Below are 22,411 nucleotides of genomic sequence, written 5' to 3'. Positions count from 1 at the left end.
AAAAAAAAAATCCCACAAGGACTCAGAGGCAAAAAATATACAAATCAATTTTCACTGCAAAGTAAAGGAGCTGTTACAGTGGAGGATTACTGGACTGAATGTCAATATTATGACATAGTATGAGTGTGTTTCGTGTTTGGTAATTGCAGTCATTGTTGCTTTTGTTGTGGTCATCCATTTACAATGCTTGGTGTCAGTTTACTTATCTCTTGTAAAAATAAAATACAGTGTGTACGTGTGAAAAAAAATTTCAATAGTTTAAAAACTATTCTGATAGTACGGATTTATATAAAGGTGTTCCTCTCTCTAAAAAAAAAAATTAAAGATGTAATCTTTCACCTCTAAAAAAAAGTCATTTTATTCTATTTATATACTATAAAGAATATATAGTAATGATAGAAATACAGTATATATTTTTATTATTCAAAAGTACTTAGCACTGACTTGTTAGTGAACACTTGAGTTTAATCAAAACTGCTCTAGATTGGATTTTCTGAATCTATTTGTAGTTCTGATTATGTATCTAGCAGATAGTACAGTGAAACCAAACGCACGCAATGAGCATACTAGAGTATAAAGAAAAAACTCCTCAGCTGAGAAGTCTTCCCTACTGAGAACCAAAGAAAAGTCGTCAGAGTGTAAAAGAACTTGTCATTCTCATCCCATGTGTTTTAAAGCAAACAGGTTGATAATAAAATGAAAACATGCTGAAGAAAAACTACGCAGTCTCATTAGGCTGCTCAGACCACCGTCTGACTTAAGCAAATGCTACCTTTGTTTGGACACACAGTCGACTGCATCTGGAAGCAGCTGAGAGCACAAACCCAGGGTACCGCGTGATTTTCCAAGCGCGCTAGAAGGCTATATACTTCGGAATTTCTGAGTTGTTATCAGGCTACGTAAGTAAGAACAATGAAACACAAGTCTTCTCAGAAGATTTTAGTTAGGCATGTTAACATTTTAATAATTGAAAACCCTCCTTTTCAATTCAAGTGTTCAAATTTTTAAAAAATTATTATTAAAGCATATCAAAGAGTCGAAAGCCATTGTTTCTGTACAAGAAAAACTATGCTAACACCTTATAACATTCACCTTTAAGATAATAAATAAGAGCGCATACCTATTGTTAGCAGTCAAATCACACTGGAATCCAGAGGCCTGGTGTGAGAACCTGACAAGAGGACACCTAGCGTTCAGTATTTTCTGTACGCCCACACAGCCCGGGCCAAAGTGCTCAAGGCATTCTCCTATCACAGAGAGGATCTTCTGTGTTGCAATTCTTTCCGAAGGAACATTTTTCACTTGAAATTCCATTAGAAAATTTCCTGAGGCCTGAATAATAAAAACATTTGTAAATAGGAGCTTTTCATAAAAAGGAATTTCTTAAAAAAAACTTTTCTAAAAGGGTGCTCGAAGTCATTTCCGGCCAAAACACACACACACACACACACACACACACACACCAACAAAACCCAAAACAAACAAACAAAATCAATAACCACACAAACACATACACAAAAAATTCTTCATGCAATCACAGCCAAAAGCAGACCAAAAATCTTCAGCTGTCAAAATAGACAACCTACAGACTAGGAGAAAATATTTGCAAAGGATGTGACCGACTAGGGCTTAATTTCCAATATATACAAACAGCTCATACAACTCAATAACAAAAAAGCAAACAACCCAATCAAAAAATGGGCAGAAGACCTAAACAGACATTTCTCCAAAGAAGATATACAGATTGCCGACAAACACATGAAAAGCTGCTCTACATCCCTAATCATTAGAGAAATGCAAATCAAAACTACAATGAGGTATCACCTCACACCCATCAGAATGGCCATCATCAAAAAGTCGACAAATAATAAATGCTGGAGAGGGTGTGGAGAAAAGGGAACCTTCCTACTCTGTTGGTGGGAATGGAAATTGATACAGCCACTATGGAGAACAGTATGGAGGTTCCTTAAAAAACTAAAAATAGAACTGCTATACAACCCAGCAATCCCACTGCTGGGCATATACCCTGAGAAAACCATAATTCAAAAAGAGCCATGGACCACAAGGTTCATTGCAGCTCTATTTACGATAGCCAGGACATGAAAACAACCTAAGTGTCCATCTACAGATGAATGGATAAAGACAATGTGACACACCCGCGCACACACACACACGATGGACTACTACTCAGCCATTAAAAAGAACGAAATAATGCTATCTGCAGCAACACGGATGGACCCAGAGATTATCATACTAAGTGAAGTCAGAAAGAGAAAGACAAATATATGATACCTCTTGTGTGTGGAATCTAAAATATGATACAAATGAACTTATTTATAAAACAGAAACAGACTCAGAAGCCATAGAAGACCAACTTATGGTTACCCAAGGGGGTGGGGGAGGGATAAATTAGGAGTTTAGGATTAGCAGATACAAACTATTGATACTATATATAAAATAAACAACAAGGTCCTACTGTATAGCACAGGGAACTACATTAAATATCCTGTGATAAACCATAATGGAAAAGATATGAAAAAGAATATACGTATGTATAAATGAATCACTTTGCTGGACACCAGAAATCAACACAACATTGTAAACCAACTATACTTCAATAAAAATACTTTCAAAAAATCTTCAGTTTTCTTTTGCTTCTCTAGAGTATAAAATACTAACCTGAAAAATCATTGGCTTTTTATAATTAACTTACATACCACAGTATATATCATAAAGTAATACTATAGTAGAACCATAGATTCTATAAATTCTGTGAACATACATGTGCCCTTTCCAAGTTAGCCTTTCCATTTTAATAAGATCTGTAAACCGACAGTAGTTATAACAGGAAATATATGCACGAGGACAGTAGATCAATAGAAGAAAACGGTACAAACAGACCTAACTACAGAAATGTAATAGTTAATAAAATGAACTCTGCAAATTACTGCGGGAAAATTGCTATTGAAACAATGAGCCAAGTGACCATTAAAAAAATAAACTAGACTAGTCCAAAACCAAAGTAAATTCAACACAGACCAAAGACTTAAACATAAAAGGTTTTAATCAATAAAGTACCAGAACACAATGGGTGAAAGTTTCTACAATCTTAGAGTGAAGGATTCTCTAAGCATGACACGAAATTCCAGAACACACAAAAGAATATGGATGAATAAAAATTAAAACCATCTCCAGGCCAAGCATATATTCATTACTAGATAAAAGACAAATGAAGACAAAAATACATGTCATATAAAGGGCTAACTTCCCTAATTTATGAAGAGTTTGTGCAAATGGAAGGGAGGAAAGCCCACCCAATTCTAAAAACGGCCAAAAACACTTGAATAAGAAACTAACAGAAGAAATAAAAATGAGTAAGAAACATAGAATGAGATGTTCTTGTTTTCCAGAAACTAAGGAGAAATTAAAATAGCAATGAGATTTTTCATTTATCAGTCTGGCAAAGACAAAAAGGGTGACAGGACCAGTGTTGGTGGGTGAGGGGAAACACAGACATCCCGTCAGTGGGAGTGTAAACCGGGACATACTTTTGGGACAACTTTAGTACTGAAACAGCAAAATTTTAAATACATATCAATAAGATTTTGATTAGCTATTAAAATCCTAGGAAATCACCCCAAAGGAATGCTCATACAGATGAGCTGATTTGCAAAGCTGTTCCCTCATTGCAGCATTATTTGTGCGGTAGATACTTTTTAAGAGCTCTGTCTAGCTTAATAAAGCCTCCTACCCCTTTGAGAACTCGGTCCCCCTGAAAGGATCAAGGCCCTGACAACGCACGTGGACCAGGCAGGGCGGCTGACGTGAGCACTGTAGGGGCACACCCTCATCCAGCCAGCCGTCTCCACCAGGAACTGCAGCTGAGGTTCTGAGGCAACCTCGTGGCTGAAATATAACTCAGAAGCTTTGGGGCAGGCACAGTCTAAAAATGTAAAGAAAATCGAAGCGGGTGGGGAGAGGGGAGTGAAGGGAAGGAAGATATGAAGTAAAGCAAATACGTGGAGAAGAAACAGAACCCTTCGTGGACTCTTGATTGGTTATACTTCCTAGTGCTGTCCTTTCCTAAGACTCACCCACATTCCTGACCCTGGGTTCTGGGATGCTTCTTCTACTTCTTTTGTTTGCTTGTTTAAGCTGCTTTGGGCTGGTTTCTGTTATGCACAACCTAAGAATATTACCTAATATAGCTGGCAATAAAGTGGGGAAAGAAAGATACCGTCCCCTGTCTAACAAATAAATTATGGTACATTCATTCAATAGAACATTCTGCATCCACTGAAAAGGATGCAGTAGACTGAACTGCTGAGACACTACTAAGTGGGGGAAAAAGTCACGTTAAAATCTGTATCGATTATATAATAATCTCTTCCTAACTGCCCTCAACTCAGGCTGAAGAATAAAACAAGCCCAGAGAACCACAAACCAAGAGGGAGTGCTGGGACACACGGAGCACCAAGAGATAAGAGGGAGGGCTTCCCTGGTGGCGCAGTGGTTGAGAGTCCGCCCGCCGATGCGGGGGACGCGGGTTCGCGCCCCGGCCCGGGAGGATCCCACGTGCCGCGGAGCGGCTGGGCCCGTGAGCCGTGGCCGCTGCGCCTGCGCGTCCGGAGCCTGTGCTCCGCAACGGGAGAGGCCACGACGGTGAGAGGCCCGCGTACCGCAAAAAAAAAGAGGGAGGAGAGGCTCACAACTGCATACAGTAGTCAAGGAAGCCGCTTTATGGAGGATGAGTTTAAAAGAGCTCCCGTTTTTTTAAAATCTATTCTTATTTATTTAAAAATAAAGAATAAGTAAAAGTGCTCCCGTTTTTCATGTTTCATTTTTAAGATGTTTCTATTAGCAAAGCTATCATAATCTTAAACAAGCATATATTTCAGAGTATATGTTTATAATAACACTGCATAAGTTAAACCTGCATACGAAATGATGATCAATTGTTTAGTGAGACTGGAGCACTGTCTTTTAAAATATCTTTTCCTAACAGCTCTCTATTTCAGAAATCTAAGCTCCAACTAAGTTTCCAACTCTTTCCTCTGCTTCCAACAGAAAAAAAATGTATTTCTTACTGTCTAGCAATCCTCTCAAACATTCCATGAGCTGGCGTTATAGCACTATCCCAATTTTATGGCTTAGGAAAATCGAGGCACAGAGAAGGTAAATAACTTTCCCAGGGCCATACAGCTGGTAAGTAAAAGAACTACTATTCTGCACTCCCGAGCCCAAGCTTTCACCATTACAACACATTATAATGCACTTTAATTATTCGGCAAGGTCTTTTATTTAATATAAAAATAGCCTAACATAATTTAAGTGTCCTTGCCAGGAATTTAATACAATTTCAAGTACGTGTTAGTCTTAATCAGACTGACCCGTTTCACTTTCTTGTGTTTCGTATTTCTTGGCCAGTTTCAACTATGTAATTACATGCTGAGCAGATAAAGTATGGAGGGCACTGTGTGGGATGAGAAAATGAACAGACACGCATCCTGCCCTGCCCACGCTTAGGATACAGTGAGAGAGACACATCAACCGCTAACTAAACGTAACACAGAAGGAATCTGGAGACAGAAATATGAGCTACACGACAAAAAAGGAGTGATTAATTTTGACTGGAGCAGAGGGAAAAAATCAAGTATGGTTTAAGAAGGTGGAGTCAGAACGAGGCCCTGAAACCCGTGGAGGAATGGTAGTCAGGAGTGGAAGGGAAGCGCACTCCTCACTGAAGACACAGGACTACGGTTCCGTCGCCATTCATATCCTAAAAGTGCCCCACAACTGGTAATTAAATGATGTGATTGGAAAACTGGGTGTGTGAAGATAGAGAAAGACAAACGATTACTAAAACGAATTATGAGACAGATGATTTCAATTCTATGTTAAAATGAAGAAGTGTTCTAAGCTTGTGGATGATCCAATCTGTGTTTTAAGATAACTCCTGCAGAGACTGAGGGCTGGAATACCAAGGCATGACACGAGAAGCACATGGAAGGCAGGAGGCTGCTACAATCATCTAAGTGAGAATTTATAAGGGGTCGTGTCACTATAGCTTTGAGTATGTAAATGAAGAGGTAGACCTGAAAGATTAGCTTAGATATCTTCGCGTCGACGAGAGCAAACGTCAGGAAAGCTAAAATGCCACTGATTAACATGTGACACATAACTAAGAACTTTTATAAAAACTTATAAAGAATATTTACAAGGAGATGAAGATAAAGTTTTGTTTTCAAAATGTTAAGTTTGAAGTTTCAACTGGACATCTACACAGAGATGATTACTAGTTTGAAATACATAAGAAAGAACAGTCCTAAAAACCTAAGATTTTACAAAAGCACAGAAGCCTTTTCAAATCAAAGTTGTAATGAAATTAAAGCACCTCATATTGTTTGGGATGAGGACAGACACACTGATTAAGTTTACTCTGTCAGACACGCATGTTAATAAGAACATAAATGGGATATACAATTTCTAAACTGTAAGAGGAAAGACAGGAAGAGAGAAAAGGGCAGAATAAAGAGAGAATCCAACAGGAGGAGGAAAGGAAAGGAATGAAAAGCAAAGAAAAAGCATAGAAAATAGGAAATAAAAAAGAAGACAGTAGAAATAAATCCAAAAATTACCAGTAATAATAAATAAAAAGACGCACAGATTGAAGTAAAAGCATAAAATTCAGTGATCTGCTATTTATACTCAAAATGTAACAACATATGTGAAGACTGGAAATACTGATGTAGAAGGAGAAAGTATGTGAGACAAGTAACAAGCAGCCATCTTAACAAACAAAAAAGAATTTAAAGAAAAGGCATTTAGAGATGATGGACAAAATTTCATGATAAATGAACAACCCAATAAAAAGGTATAATAGCATATACCTATATGTAGCTAACATAGTCTTTGAATAAAACAAAAATCAAAAGAATTCTGAGACATGAAGAGAAACAAAAATCATGAGATGTAAAAAGTATTTCACTAACTAGATCACGCAGATGAAAAAATTAGTTAATACACACATAATCTGAATCACACAGTAAGCAACCTTGGCCTACCCCCAAAAATTCTCAACCCTCAAAAAGAACAACCATTTTATTACATGTTTAAGCTATTCACAAAAAAATGATAACATATTAGACCAATACAAAGAAAGACTTTACAATTCCAAAGAATCAGTATCAAATAGACCCTATTCTTTAACCATATTGTTTCTTAAGCTTAGAAATCAAGTTGTAATTTTATTAAATCCAAAGATTTCCTTTATTTTTTCTGACAACTTTGTGATTTAAAGAAATGTAATTACCTTGTGAGTACCAAATTTTTCAATTTCATCTAGATCCAAAAACATGTCCAAATCACAACCTAATTTTCCAAAACTGTTCACTGAAGAGCCAAAGGGTCTGACGGTGCAGTCCGGAAAATACGCAGCTGCTACATCTTCAATAAGAGAGCAGGTGAGATATCGGAGCTTGGTATTCTCCTCTGTTAGCTGGAATTCCCTCAAGAGAGTGTTCAGCTGATCATCTACCTAGCTGGCCAAAACAAAAACAAGAGAATATAGAAAATGTTAAGGTCATGTAAAATAACTGTCATTTTACTTCTAGAAATATGATGGCTTAGGAGACCTACCTTAAAAATACGCAATCTTCTTACATGTAGCCTTAAAAGTGGATTTTACAAATGCCCTTTAAAAAGCACTACGGAATGAGGACATCAGCAAAAAAAAAAAGTTGGCTAGAATTAAAACTACTATTTTTCTTAGGCCATGAGTATAAAGTATTGTTTTAGAAAATGAAAATAGTAAAATGCCCCAGTAGAGGAGGTCAAAGCAACCACAAAGCTGGACATTTAAACGAAGTTGGGGGGGGAGGTGGGGAGAAGAGCCAATGTTAAAGGAAAGTAACACCAGAAATAAGCAAGGCTTCAAGGAATGAAGGCCCAAGGTCCCCCAGTTCCTCAGAGTAACAGTCCTGTATGTTCCCTAGAAGGCTGGTGATAAAACGATCACACTGTGAAGGTGCATGCTGGAGCTGAAGATTTAAAATAAAAACCACAGCCTTAAATGCCCACATGTGAAAATAACCGAACTAAACACTTAACTCAAGAAAAATAAATAACAGAAAGCAGAGGAAATACAAAAGGTTAGAAGTAAAGTTTTAAAACTTAGAAAATCAACCCCCAAAATAGTATTTTGATAACTAAAACCATGAACATATTCTTGGAAAGGACTAGCTAGACCTTTGACGAGTCTCAGTGAGAAACACCGAAACTACTATAAACATTTTTACTAGAGCGGAAAAAAAGAGATAAAGCCAGAAATAAGATATTTTAAAATTTATAAAAGAATGCCATGTACAATTATGTGTCACGCTGACAAGAGAAAGAAAGCCAGAATAATCCAAAGGCCCAAAACTTTGGAAGAATGTGGCTCCTTCTGAGGATTACAAACGGGAGATGGTGGCAGGGAGCAGGGAAGGGTTCCTTTCACTTTTCACTCAGCAGGAATATTTAATAATAAAAACTTACAATATACAAAACAAGTCAAACACACACACATATCAAGTCGGGGAAGTATACCTATAAACTTACACTTTCTGCACAACAAAGTAATTCAAAAAGCTTCTTGCTTGAAGGAGAAGACTGATTCCTACATTGAATACTTGACTGTTCAGAAGTCTGGTTTAATGGAGTCTTCAACTTTAAATTGAAGTAACGTGATCTGAATGGAATTGCAGCCTCTGTGCCCAGGCTTGGAGTACGAGTTACCTTCTGCAGTGAAGCTACGCTTTCCTTCTGACTAAATTCTACAACAGCATAAAGACCCTGTACCAAAAACATAAGAAGAACAGAACACATTTCAAAATACTATTTTTAACATAGTATTTTAGTTCGCATTTCAAAGCAATTATGATAACATGCAAACTACTAATTTTTAAAATTTACAATGATACACTTCTAACACGAGCAATCGTTTTAACCATTATAAGCAGATTAAGAAAAGGAACATTATAAAGTGGTATTAGTTAAGAGAAGCTGAAAATAATGTTGAAATAGAAAATTAAAAGGCAAAACAAAGATCTCCCCCTGGCTTCTACACCTAAGATAATGGAACGATTTCAAAGTATTCAAATTATGAAATGATTCAGGTATAATTATGCTTATAATTCTGTGATACTCCTATAAGGATTTCTGTTCTCATATCAAAAAAAAAAAATCTCACTGGGCTTCCTTGGTGGCGCAGTGGTTGAGAGTCCGCCTGCCGATGCAGGGGACGCGGGTCCGTGCCCCGGTCCGGGAGGATCCCGCGTGCCGCGGAGCGGCTGGGCCCGTGAGCCGTGGCCGCTGAGCCTGCGCGTCCAGAGCCTGTGCTCCGCAACGGGAGAGGCCACAGCGGCGAGAGGCCCGCGTACCGCAAAAAAAAAAACCACCTCATTGAAGAAATTTAGACAAAAATAGATGTAGGATATCAAAAAAGAATCTAACTTTACCATATTGCAGAGGCAACAGAGCAAAAAATAACTTAAAAAAAAGCATGAATGTTAACTTAGATTGTTTTTCAAATACTTACAAAGCTTTCATAGAAGAAGTGGTTGTTAATAGATCCATGTTGGGATAAGTACTTGAGAAACTTCTTCTCGCTGATTTTATTTGGGCAGTGGATTAACACAGTCCGCTGGGCCTGCTCTCGTCTCTCTTTTTGCACCTCAGAGAATCTCTTTTTTGGAGCCCCGTCTTCAGAGCCTACGAATGAGACAAAGACATCCCCAAACACACACACGTAAAATTTAAAGCATCTCTTGATACGGTATATAAAGATTTTACACCTGACCACGACCAACTTTACCCTCATTCCATCTTCTTTCTTCTCCTTCATAAGGGTGAAGCTATACTACTCCCAGTCTTCCTACTACCATTCTCTTGTGATTTCCATTAAATTGTCCACTCTGTTTTGACTGACTATACTCAATGCATAGCGCTAAAAAGGGAACACTCCACAAAATTTTAAAAGTAAAACCACTTCCACAAATACACACATACAAAGTCTGTATAAGCTATAGCATTCCAAAGCCTAAAAAAAAAAAAATGATTACAAGCCTGAGCGCAACGAGACAATGAGTTTAGAAGTTTAATGTATTAAAGTAAGTTATTAGTTTTGGGGACTTCCCTGGTGGTCCAGTGGGTAAGACTGTGCTCGAGATGCAGGGGGTCCGGGTTCGATCCCTCACTGGGGAACTAGATCCCACATGCCGCAGCTAAGAAGTCCGCATGCTGCAACTAAAAGATCCCACACACCGCAATGAAGATCCACACACTGTAACTAAGACCCGGCGCAGCCAAAATTAATTAATTAGTTAATATTTTTAAAATAAAGTAAGTTATTAGTTTTTCTCTGTAAAGGGTCTTGATCTGGCTCAAACAATTAACAATGAGTTACCAACTATCATGTGCTCTGCATCACAGGGAAATCTGAGAGACTGAACCCTAGTTGCTGCCCATAAAGAGCCCATGATACTTTTTTACTAAAGAAATAGAGGTGGTTTTTTTTCCCCCATTAAAAACCATCCAGGGGTTAGTGAGTTTACAATCACAGGAAATGAAGGCAAGAGCTGTGATAGGCAAGAAGTAAATAATCCACTGATCACAAAGGAAAGATCAACAAGTGAACTAAACACAAGGAAAAGGAAAATCATTCAAGTTCTAATTCCAGAGATTAAACGTAACCGACGCGCAGAAATCAGCAAAAGCTTTCCGCCTCGGCTTCTTTCAAAAGGTCACGAAACTGACGGATACAGGCAACACCGCGCGCACTGAACCTTCACTTCAGCAAAGCCCAGGACACCCTCATGGACAAGGCCTCGGAGGCGGGCAGGCAGCAGGAGGCGGCGGGGGGCCCCCCAGCCGGCCGGGCAGCGCCCACCTGGAGGCGGGTCTCCCAGAGCACTCGGGCCCTGCCCTCCACGTGCCTAACCACGGATCAAACGTCCTGCGCGCCTTCCCTGCACTCACTGTAGAGACGCTAAACGTGCATCTCTTAAACACGCGTCCTCTTCTCTACTCCGGGTGCCAATTCTTCGACATCAGTCTCTCATTTCAGGCCTGGAACACAGCAGCCTGATTGCCAAGCTGGCCTCATTCGCTCCAGTCTTGGCCTTCTCAAGCCACTCTCCACACTGCTGCCAAAGTCACCTTTCTAAGGTAATCGTTCGTAGAAAGTCTTCTTCTCTGACTTCCCTGCCGCATTCGTGATGAGGTCCACGCCCCAGAGCCCGGGCCCTCCTCAGCGTGTCACCTCCAGCCCTCCCCCTCCCCCCTGCTCACGCACGGTGCTCTCCACACGGCGGCGCCACACACTCTGAGCTCTTCACGTCTTCTCCTCTCTGGCTGGAACGCGCCCCTTCTCACTTTCTGCCCTGCAAACTCCCATTCATCCTCCAAACCGTGCTCAGCTCTCTGAAGAGCTGCCTCTCCTCGGGAGAACTGCTTCCACCTCTGCACTGCCTCACTTCAACAGCTGTGGAAGAAGGGAAGTCTCGGCGCCCTGTTTACTTGACAACAGGGAAGAATATCTGTCTTCCATGCGGAGGGCAGGGGCTACTCTTACTCGCTTTGACCTCCGTCTGCTGACAGCCCTTCCAACTGGTCCTTCTTTTGTTTATGGTCCAGGCTTTTCTCACCCACTTTTCCAGCTGTAATTACCACCTCTATCTCCTTGTCTCTGATATTTACTGAGTACACTGATGTCCAACTGCTTACTGTAAAAGTAAAGTCAAGCTGTAAAATTTCATTGAGTAAAAGTATAAATCCTCCCCTAGTTCTCTCCAATACCCACTTATTAGGTTTGATACTTACCTTTCCAGACATTTTCAAGGCATATATAAACATATACATTTGTATCTCTCTGGAGAGAAACATTTTTCACACAATTACTGAAAATGTATTATACATTCTCTTCTGTAATATGCTTTTAAATATTTAATACATTGTTGATATCTTTTTGTGTCAGTAGATATATATTTACCTCATTTTTAAAATAACTGCATAAACCTTCTTAGGTGTTTACGGTAATTTAATCAATCTTCTGCTAAACACTGAGATGGTTTACCTTTTTCACTATCACGAACAATACTGCAATATCACTGGTATACAATGTTTTGCACTATGATGCAGGTATCCCTGCGGCTGGATTACTGGGGAAGAACAGGGACGGAGTACGAGAGGGAGACAGAGAAGTCTGGTGACAGATGGGGCGACAGGCTTGAACAGGACTGACGGCTCTCAGCTGGAACAGAAGTAGGCGCGACGGAGCAGATGGGACAAAGTCATGAAGGGCACAAAAAGTTCAGGTAGCATAAGTACATGACCTTGCAAAAGGCTTGTCAAATCTACAAACAACACAAAGTTGGGAGGAAAAACTAGTTAAGTGTTAGTATTTTAAGACAGACTCAAATTTGCAACGGTCTTGATAACATAACTTGATAAGCATAAGCACAAAACATACTGTCCTGCGTTTAGAATTAAAACAACATAAAGACACAAGCACATAATGGGGGGGGCGGATTCAGCCAGCAGTAGATGGACAAAAGAAGACCAAAAGTTTGATCTGATGAAAGCTCAAAATGAGCCAAGGGAATGTCTTAACTCCTGGGGTGAGGAAAGGGAGAAGACAGATATAGATATAAAATCCAAATCCAAGGGGGTAAGAGCACTTCTTTCCTATTTACTGGTCAGGCCACACACGGAGCACATGCTCTGTTCCGGACGGAACGGATATGAAGGATACTGAGGAACCAGAGAGCATCTGGAGAGGAGTAATGAAGGTCTAGAAACTCTGATAGAGAATTACTGTAGATAAAGCAGGGATTTACAACCTGGAAACAAACTAATGAGAAATGAGAGCTGTCCTTCCACCGGTGCAGCACTTTCCAGGGTTCATAGAAACATTCTCTTCTGAATCTCACAATAACCTTTGGAGATAAACAGGGCAGGCAGCATTACTGGTGAAAAAGCTGCACAAAGGCAAACATCTAACAAGCTGGGGAGCCTCCCGTAGAGTTTAGCCGCTGTTTGGCGGCGCGGCATCTGTCCTCCTTGCTCTGTTAACAGCACAAGCCTGCTTGTGTGGTTGGCGGCCGGGGGCGGGGCGTTAGTTATCCTCCATCACACCCCACTAGACGGCCAGGGCTGTCAGAGGATTTTAAACGGCTCCTCTTGGTCCAGGGGGTTGGGCCGTGATGATCAACAGCTCTTTCTTACAATCTTTCAAATTCAGGCAAAAGATCATTTTATTCTTCTCTTTGGAGAAAGCTGCAAGCTGCTAGTGGCCATCGCCATCAACAACGCACTGGAGAAGAAGAACCTGAGGTAAGGAGGCCACCAAACAATAGGTGAGGAAACAATACTTCCCTCTGACTGACCGCATCCATCCAGGCGACTTTATTAAAGCAGTCACGTCTCTTTCTGGAGTCTGGTTACATGGTTGGTATGTCCTCCCTTTTCTACTTAAGCAAATTTGAGTTCTTTTCTGTCCCCTGCACCCAAAGAGTCCTGAGCAATACACTGCATATTCTTGTTCTTAAATCGGGGTTCTTTCCACTACACTCACGTGAAAGCTACGTCAAAACTAAGACCAACAGGGAAATGGGAAGTTAGCAGATTTAGCTCATTATAAATATTTCTCAGCCATTAGAGCCCAATCAAAATGGAACTGACTGGGGGCTTCCGGGCTTCCCTGGTGGCGCAGTGGTTGAGAATCTGCCTGCCAATGCGGGGGACAAGGGTTCGAGCCCTGGTCTGGGAAGATCCCACATGCCGCGGAGCAACTGGGCCCGTGAGCCACAACTACTGAGCCTGCGCGTCTGGAGCCTGTGCTCCGCAACTAGAGAGGCCGCGACAGTGAGGGGCCCGCGCACCGCGATGAAGAGTGGTCCCCGATCGCCACAACTAGAGAAAGCCCTCGCACAGAAACGAAGACCCAACACAGCCAAAAATAAATAAATGAATAAAAAATTTTTTAAAAGCCTATTAAAATGGAACTGACTGATGTACGAAACAGTGTGTTCCTTGCTACTATCAAATGTAACTAGCAAACTTTTGGCAATGAGTTCTCACACTGAACTGGAGATTTCTCAATTTCCTTCTAATTATAAAATTATATGCTTCTAAGTGAGTTATATAGTGTAATCACCTTCTTCTCTTTAAAAATGGAAAAGAAATTCAAATGAGGATTTTGTTACTTGTTATGCCTCACAGGAGTCTCTGGATATTTAGCCAGTCATATTATCCTAATGATACAAAATGAAACACATTTCCGGAGAAAAACAACAAAGCTCTACTACGTGAAGCCTTGGAATCAGAAGGGTTTATTCTCACCTTTGCTACTGAATAGCTAAGCGTGATCCATTTACCAGCCACCTGTACCAGCCTGTTTCCACATCTATAAAATGGAGTAATAATAATTCCTGCCAAAGCTAGTTCACAGAGTTTTATATCTCAAAGAGCATATGAAAATACTCTAAAAGTTAAACCACTATACACATGTTAAATCACAATAGCTCCTTTGGCAAAAGCCTTACTCACATTTTCAGTCACTTAAGAGTTTTTAACAGAAACAGCTTCTACTAAATACAGTCCAATCAGCATTTCAATGAACTGTCATAGTAAGTGGTATTTCCAACTCTCTGTCAATATGAGTCTCTCATACAGTCTGATAAGGACAGCAACCCTACCATTTATTTTAGGGGAAAATACCGTACTTGTTTAGCCTTCCTTAGAACTGTTCCCACAAATAATTTCATACCTTAAAACTACAGCTCCAAGAAATGGTAGAAATCAACACCTTTTATTAAACAGCGGGGCTCGAGGTCTAAATTAACTCAGCGGCAAGTCCCTTGGCTTTCTGCGCCTCTGTCTCCATCTCTCAAATGGAGACCGTGATACAATCCTGCCAGACTGTTTTAAGAATTGTAAATAACATAAACGCAGCTCTTGGATCACAAGCAGGTGGACTGGACTTCTCAACACACCAGCCTATAAACGTAGAACGCCTGCCTGTTCCAGCCCAGGCAAATCTGTTACCAAGCTGATTCTGCTCAAAACGGCCATTAGAATAAAGCAAACGTCAGGAATCGCAGAGGCAGAGCCTCCACTGGAGGACCAGGGGTCCTGCTAATTCATCAAGGCTTCACTCCGCTCGGCCTCCATCGGCAACTTGCGAGCATCAACCTCAGTTACATCTATGAACGAAGAAGCGACTGGCTCAACTGTGGCATCACTACCGTAACTGGCAACAGCGTTTCGCCCAACTGTCAGACACTAGCAAACTCTGCTCCCGGCCTGCACTGCGGAGCTCTGAACGACTTCATCACTGGGCACGCAGGCCCCGAAGGAAGGAACGTCCCACACCGCGCCGCCGCCGCCACCACGCGCCAAGGCGGCGGCCCTAGGTTCCCCGAGCGAGGCCGGGACACTGCCGTGCGGTCCCCCCGCCGCTTCCACCGGCCCTGCGCCCGCCCGCGACCCCAGCCCCGGCGCCATACCTGTCTCCGCGCTCCCCGAGGACTGCTCTTCCGTCCCGAGGGCTGCGGCCACCGTTCCTGGGCAACTGAGAAGCCTGCGGAGAGGACGCTGGACTTGACTTCTCTGAGCACGGAGCGGCAAACTGGTCAACAGCCCCAAACCACGAGCCGCCATCGTCAAAGCGGCAGGAGCGCGGACGAAAGGGCGCCGGGCTTCCGCGCATGCGCGCGAAGGAAAGGATGGGAAGCCTAGAGGGTCAAACTAGGCGAAGGACGTTCGCTTATACAAGAAAGCGAGTTGCGGCTCCAATGAGGCTTTCGCACGTGTCTGATTTCCCTTCTCCCACGGTTCCCTAAAAGAAGGCTCCCAGGGAAATGAGCACGCCACCTACTCTTTCAAACTGAGTCATGAAAATAGAACCAGAGAGCGAGGGCATGAGGAAGGAGCACTGTACTTAGAATCTGTACTTAGAAGACGATAAACGCTAACACTTTTTCTTTACCAAACACTGTTCTAAGTGCTCTACGTGGGTTGACTTTTTAAATCCTTACAACAGGCCTGTGACGTAGGAACTCTTATCTCCATTTCTTTATGGGGAGGTTAAGGCATAGAGACGTTGAGTAACATTCCTAAAGTTCTACAGCCAGGCAGGGGCAGAAATGGAAGCTAAACCTAGGTTTGCTTGTACAGGGTTTTTTTCTTTCCCTCCTTTCCTCCCCTTCCTTCCTTCCTCCCTCCCCCCCTCGCTCCCTCTTTCGCTGTTTCTGTAACAGTTTGACTGAGATTTAAGTCATATACTACACAATTCACCCCTTTAGGTGTACCATTCAGTGGTTTTTAGTATATTCACAGAGATAGACAATAATCACAATCATGTTTAGAACGCTTCATCACCTCCAGAAGAAACCTCGTGCCGGCTAGCTACCACCCCTAATCACCACACTCCCCCCAGCCCTAAATAACCGCGTACCTACTATGTGTCTCCTCCGAACTGCCTTTCTGGACATTTCATACAAGTGGAATCATACAGTGTGTGTTTTTTTTGTGACTGGCTTCTTTCACTTGGTATAATGGTTTCGTGGTTTGTCCATGTTGTAGCATCTATCAGTACCTTATTCCTTTTTATGGCTGAATAATACTCCATTGCATGAATATGCCACAGGTGGTTATCCTGTCATCACTTAAGGGGCATTTGGGCTGTTTGTTTCGGGTTGTTTCCACCTTTTTGTGCTGCTATGAACTTTCACGTACAAGTTGTTGTGTGAACATATGTTTTCACTTCTCTTGGGTGTATACCTAGGAGTAGAATTGCTGGGTCATATGTTTTAACTTTTTGAGGAACTGCAGGCTATTTTCCAAAGCAGCTGCATCATTTTCATTCTCATCACTAGCGTATGAGTGTTCCAATTTCTGCACATTCTTGTCCAATACTTCTCATTTTCCATTGTGTTTACTTATTCCATTCTATTTTTGCTCAGTAGAATTCTAATTATAAAAAGGTTTTATAATAAGCATGTATCAACATATTAATTTAGCCATTAAAAATTAAATATAGGGCTCTTGAAGGATAATGGTAGTGTTTTATTCTTTAAAGTGTGTGGTGGGGCTACAGTGGCTCACTGTATTCAAATTCTTCTTACCGTACACATGTTTATGAATGTTATTTTGTATCTACTCAACGTTTCATAAAAAGTTACACTCATCTGATTCTTTTCTTGTTAATGACTGCTCTTTTGGAAAGGCCAGTGCAAATACATTCTGGTCAATAAGTTGGAGGTTCTGGTTAGCTGAGATCAGTTCATTCAGGTTTCTCTACGTCCATCAGTAATTACCCGCATATTGCCAAGGAGGAGGGTGGATGGGGGAGAGATGGAATGGGAGGTTGGGACTGACAGATGCAAACTATTATATATAGAATGGATAAGCAACAAGGTCCTGCTGTATAGCACAGGGAACTATATTCAATATCCTGTGATAAACTATAGTGGAAAAGAATATGAAAAAGAACATATATATATATATAAAACTGAATCACTTTGCTGCACAGCAAAAATTAACACAACATTGTAAATCAACTCTACTTCAATAAAAAAAAAAATTACCCCCATAGATTCTCTCAAACATGGGAAAAAACAACCAAACTTCGAGGTATTACTGAATATTTGTTACAGATGGCAGCCTTAATTTACTGACTCACGATTTTACCTTCTATTATGGATTCACTTGTGCTCCCACGAAAAAAAGATATGTTGAAGTCCTAACCCCCAGGACCTCAGAATGTGACCTTATTTTGAAATAGGGTTATTACAGATGTAATCAGTTAAGATGATGTCTACTGGAGTAGAGGAGGTGTAACTGGTGTCCTTAGAAGAAGACAGCCATGTAAAGTCAGACACACAGGGAGAATACCAGGCGATAACAAGGCGGAGATTGGAGGGATGTAGCCAAAAAACAAAGAACACCGAAGATGGCCAGCAAACCACAGAAGCTGGGAACAGACAAGAAAGAATTCTTCTGTAGGTTTCAGAGGGAACATAACCCCGCTAACACCTTCACTTTGGATTTCTATCTTTCAGAACGGTGAGACAATAAATGGGAAAGTAGGGGCTGAGGGGCACAGAAATGAGAGACTTTTAGCATCTTGGTATTTTTTTTAAAAAAACAAACAGGTATTATTTTTATCATTAAAAAGAAAAAGGAGGGGCTTCCCTGGTGGCGCAGCGGTTGGGAGTCCACCTGCCAATGCAGGCGACACGGGTTCGAGCCCCGGTCCGGGAAGATCCCACATGCCGCGGAGCGGCTGAGCCCGTGCGCCACAACTGCTGAGCCTGCGCTCCGGAGCCTGCGAGCCACAACTGCTGAAGCCCGCCTGCCACAACTATTGAAGCCTGCGCGCCTAGAGCCCGTGCTCCGCGGCGGGAGAGGCCACCACAGGGAGAAGCCCACGCACCGCGACGAAGAGTGGCCCCCGCTCGCCGCCGCTAGAGGGGGCCCGCGTGCAGCAACGGAGATGCAACAAAGCCAAAAAAAATAATAAAAATAAAATAAAATAATTTTTTTTAAAAAAGGAAAAGGAATCCTATGCAGATTGGAAAGCCAATAGAAAAAGAATTAGCAAATTCTTAAATTGTATCTACATTTCATATGGCACTAAAATACTTTTTACACGGTAAGCTAGTCTTTGATAAAATGTGAACGTCAGGTTGTGCCCATGTAATTATTAACTCCACACTCTTTCACTCTCAAAAGTGTTCCCATTCGGATGATAAATTGTCCGGCTACCTTACGAATGCCCTTTCAGATCCTGGTTTCCTGCAAGTCACCAAGAAGGATTTTCACATTCAAAGCTGAATATATCGACTGAGAACAGCTCAGCAAGCAGAGGTGCCAGGGAAAGCTTTACTAGCAAAGCAAAGCAAAGTTATAGTCACTGGAATTTTGAAAGGAATGAGCTATCACAATCTTGCCATTTCTGTGAAATTATGTTTTTTATCTATAAAATCATGAAAATTTTGCATTCTCTACAATATTTATATTTTTGCTGCAATAGAAAAATATCATTTTTCCTCACTATAGAATTAAATTAGTCAGCCCTCTCTATCCACCTTTTCCACATCTGCAGGTTCAACCAATCACAGATGTAAAACATTTGAAAAATAAAATTCCAGAAACTTCTAAAAAGCCAAACTTGAATTTTCGCCATGAAGGCAACTATTTACATAGCATTTACAGTGTATTAGGTATTATAAGTAATCTAGAGATGATTTAAAGTACAGTTGGCTCTTGAACAACACGGCTTTGAACTGCATGAGTTTACTTAACGTGAATTTTTTTCAATAAATATGTCGGAAAGTCTTCTGGACGTCTGTGACAATTTGAAAAAACTTACAGGTGAAACTCATAGCTTAGAAGTATCAAGAAAAATAAGAAAAAGTTTACGTTATGAATTCATAAACTATATGTAGATACTAGTCTATCCTTACTTAGGCATAAGGTGAGTGACATTTAATATGAAATTAATAATGAGTTAGTTTCCTTACTCTTTTATAGCTTTGCTTTCAAAGAATTACATTACCGTACAGTATGCCTCCGTCTTGTAATTGGAGAAGTTGTGTATCAGCCTATCATCCTAGGTAAGTGGTTTTCAAAGAAATGTAACAATGTTTCCAATACTGTATTATGACTACGACTGTAATACTGTACGCCATAAAATTTTATGATTCACTCATTAATGCATGTGAACTGTGAAGCAATCTTATCCATGACACTAGGCGACCATAAAGTAATCATATTGCTGCGTCCTCGTTATCAAAGCAGACTTGTTCTACCTGTAAATAAATACAAATTTCCTTTTCACATTATCTTTTCATATTTGATGGCTAGCGTTAGTAATATGTATGACATCTACAGTGTTTTTTATCATATAAAACAATATTGATGTAGGAACCGACAGACAATTCATCTTATAAACAGATGACATAAACTTACAATATCGATAAATCTGATACAGTAAATGTATTTTCTCTTCCTTATGACTTCCTTAATAACATTTTCTTTTCTCTAGCTTACTTTATTGTAAGAATACAGTATATAATATATAAAACCTACAAAATATGTGTTAACTGACTGTTTATGTTATTGGTAAGGCTTCCAGTCAATAATAGGCCGTTAGTAGTTAAGTTTTGGAGGAGTTCAAAGCTATTAAGTGGGGACTTCCCTGGTGGCCCAGTGGTTAAGAATCCGCCTGCCAATTCAGGGGACACGGGTTTGAGCCCTGGTCCGGGAAGATCCCACACGCCGCGGAGCAACTAAGCCCGTGCGCCACAACTACTGAGCCCGGGTGCCACAAGTACTGAAACCCACGTGCCTAGAGCTCATGCTCTGCAACTAGAGAAGACCGCAATGAGAAGCCCCCCTCTCGACTCAACTAGAGAAAGCCCATGCACAGCAACAGAGACCCAACGCAACCAAAAATAAATAAATTTTTAAAAATAAAATTTAAATTAAAAAAAAAGCTATCTGTGGATTTTGCACTTCCCAGGGGTCAGCACCCCAACCTCCTTATTGTTCAAGGGCGGACTGCATACAGGAGGACGCATGTATGTTGTACGCAAATACTATGCCACTTTATATAAGGGACTTGAGCATCCGTGGAGTTTGGAATCTGCAGGGGTCCTGGAACGAATCCCCTGGGGATACTGAAGGATGCCGTACTTTACTTTTCCCTTCAAATCATCTTTGAGTAAAATCCGCGGTTCTCATGCACAAATGTCTGAGATTCCTGCCCTCCTATTGTTGTCGAAACTCGCCCTCTGTTCACCGGTGCCGAGCAGAAACACAGAGACAGTTTTGGGTGAAGTGGAAAGAGTAGTTTTTATCGCTTTGCCAGGCAAAGGGGGCCACAGCGGGCTACTGCCCTCAAGACTGGGTGATCCATCCTGGAGGCGGTAGTGAGGAGTCTTATAGTGTTAAAGGAGCAGGGCGTGGTCAACTTGTGGACACTCTTCTGATTGGCTGGTGGTGAGGTAATTGCGAGTCGGCATCATCAACTTTCTGGTTCCAACCGGTCTGGGGTCTGCGCGCTGGGGGGCAGCATACAGTTAACTTCTTCCGCCTGGAGGGGGTTTCGGCCGCTGCAAACCAGCTCAAAGGACACGGCTCAGAAGAGTATCTATAGTCTTTGAGGAGGAACTAAATGTCCTTGACTTTGTTTAATGGCTAAAGTATTATCATTTTGTTTGCTTGACTGCTTTCCTTTCTTTCTGCATTTTCTCACTTCTCTGATTAAATTTATTTTTCGACTGAAGTTCTCCTACAGACAAAAGGCAGGCAGAAGACACTGCTCGCTTACACCACGTGCAACCACAGAGCTGATGCTAGAGGCTTAACTAGTCTCCTTTATCAAACGCCTGAGTGTTCAGTCAAAGGTGGAACTGTAGGCTTCTGCTGCCTTCTCTGCCTCGCGTCATCTAATCAGGAAATGGCCCTTAGGGCACGAAATGGTCTACCTGGCCCAGGTTTTCATCTCTCGGCAGCAAGGAAAGCTCACAAACCACTTTCACTAGCTTTTGACCAACACATGCAGAAAAACTTGCTTATATGTTGGTAAACAGAAATATATTTTTATCTTAGTCCCACCCATCCGTTCACGCTTTGCTTAAGCCCAGAGAACCAGTCTCATAGCTGTTCTTCAAAGCTCAGCCTAGCACCTTGGATGAGGGCACCCCCTGGCAACCCCGAAGGTCAGACAAAAGCATCAGGAAGTGGAAACAAGAGCTCTGGCCCGGGGAGTCAGGAGGCTGCATTCCGGTCCTGCCTCGACCCGAATCTGCTCTGTGTGTCCTTAGGAAGGAAACTCAAAGTCTTGCTTTTGTCATTTTCGTCTGCTAAACTGCAGGAAGAGGAGCATAGGATCTTCTCTTTCCTCACAACACCAAGACTTAGAATTCAATTAAAACATATTCCCTTAAAATTCTGTGCCAGTACTGTAAGGTGCTATAAGGTTTATATCAAGAGAAAACCATGTTGACTGTCATACAGCGTGAAGTAAGTCAGAAAGAGAAAAACAAATATCGTATATTAACGCATAAATGTGGAATCTAGAAAAATGGTACAGATGATCTTATCTGCAAAACAGAAATAGGGACTCAGACGTAGAGAACAAACATAGGGATGCCAAGGGGGGAAGGGGGGTGAGGGGTGAATTGGGAGACTGGGATTGACACATATCCACTACTGATACTATGTATAAAATAGATCTCTAATGAGAACCTGCTGTGTAGCACAGGGAACTCTACTCGACCCTGAGGTGACTTAAATGGGAAGGAAATCCAAAAAAGAGGGGATACGTGTATACATATAGCTGATTCATTTTGCTGTACAGCAG

General features: G+C 41.3%; 1 protein-coding gene across 2 annotated transcripts in view; it reads right to left on the bottom strand.

Moving 5' to 3' along the window:
- The window catches only part of MTPAP (mitochondrial poly(A) polymerase), a 30,182-nt gene extending 14,433 nt beyond the window's left edge, over positions 1-15,749 (bottom strand). Inside the window, exons 1-6 of one of the 2 annotated variants that reach the window (XM_028495165.2) lie at positions 15,546-15,635; positions 11,557-11,762; positions 9,578-9,750; positions 8,599-8,832; positions 7,313-7,537; positions 1,121-1,332 (exon numbers count right to left, since the gene is read on the bottom strand). In XM_028495165.2, the coding sequence (XP_028350966.1) occupies positions 1,121-1,332; positions 7,313-7,537; positions 8,599-8,832; positions 9,578-9,750; positions 11,557-11,587 (875 nt within the window). In that variant the 5' untranslated portion in view covers positions 11,588-11,762; positions 15,546-15,635. Of the gene's footprint in view, positions 1-1,120; positions 1,333-7,312; positions 7,538-8,598; positions 8,833-9,577; positions 9,751-11,556; positions 11,763-15,545 lie in introns of both variants that reach the window. The other variant, XM_007102950.3, reaches the window with a different exon arrangement.
- Positions 15,750-22,411: the final 6,662 nt, after the last annotated feature.

This window comes from Physeter macrocephalus, chromosome 11, assembly GCF_002837175.3.
Source record: "Physeter macrocephalus isolate SW-GA chromosome 11, ASM283717v5, whole genome shotgun sequence".
NCBI classification, from domain to species: Eukaryota; Metazoa; Chordata; class Mammalia; order Artiodactyla; family Physeteridae; genus Physeter; species Physeter macrocephalus.
This window is presented reverse-complemented; position numbering and strand designations above follow the sequence as displayed.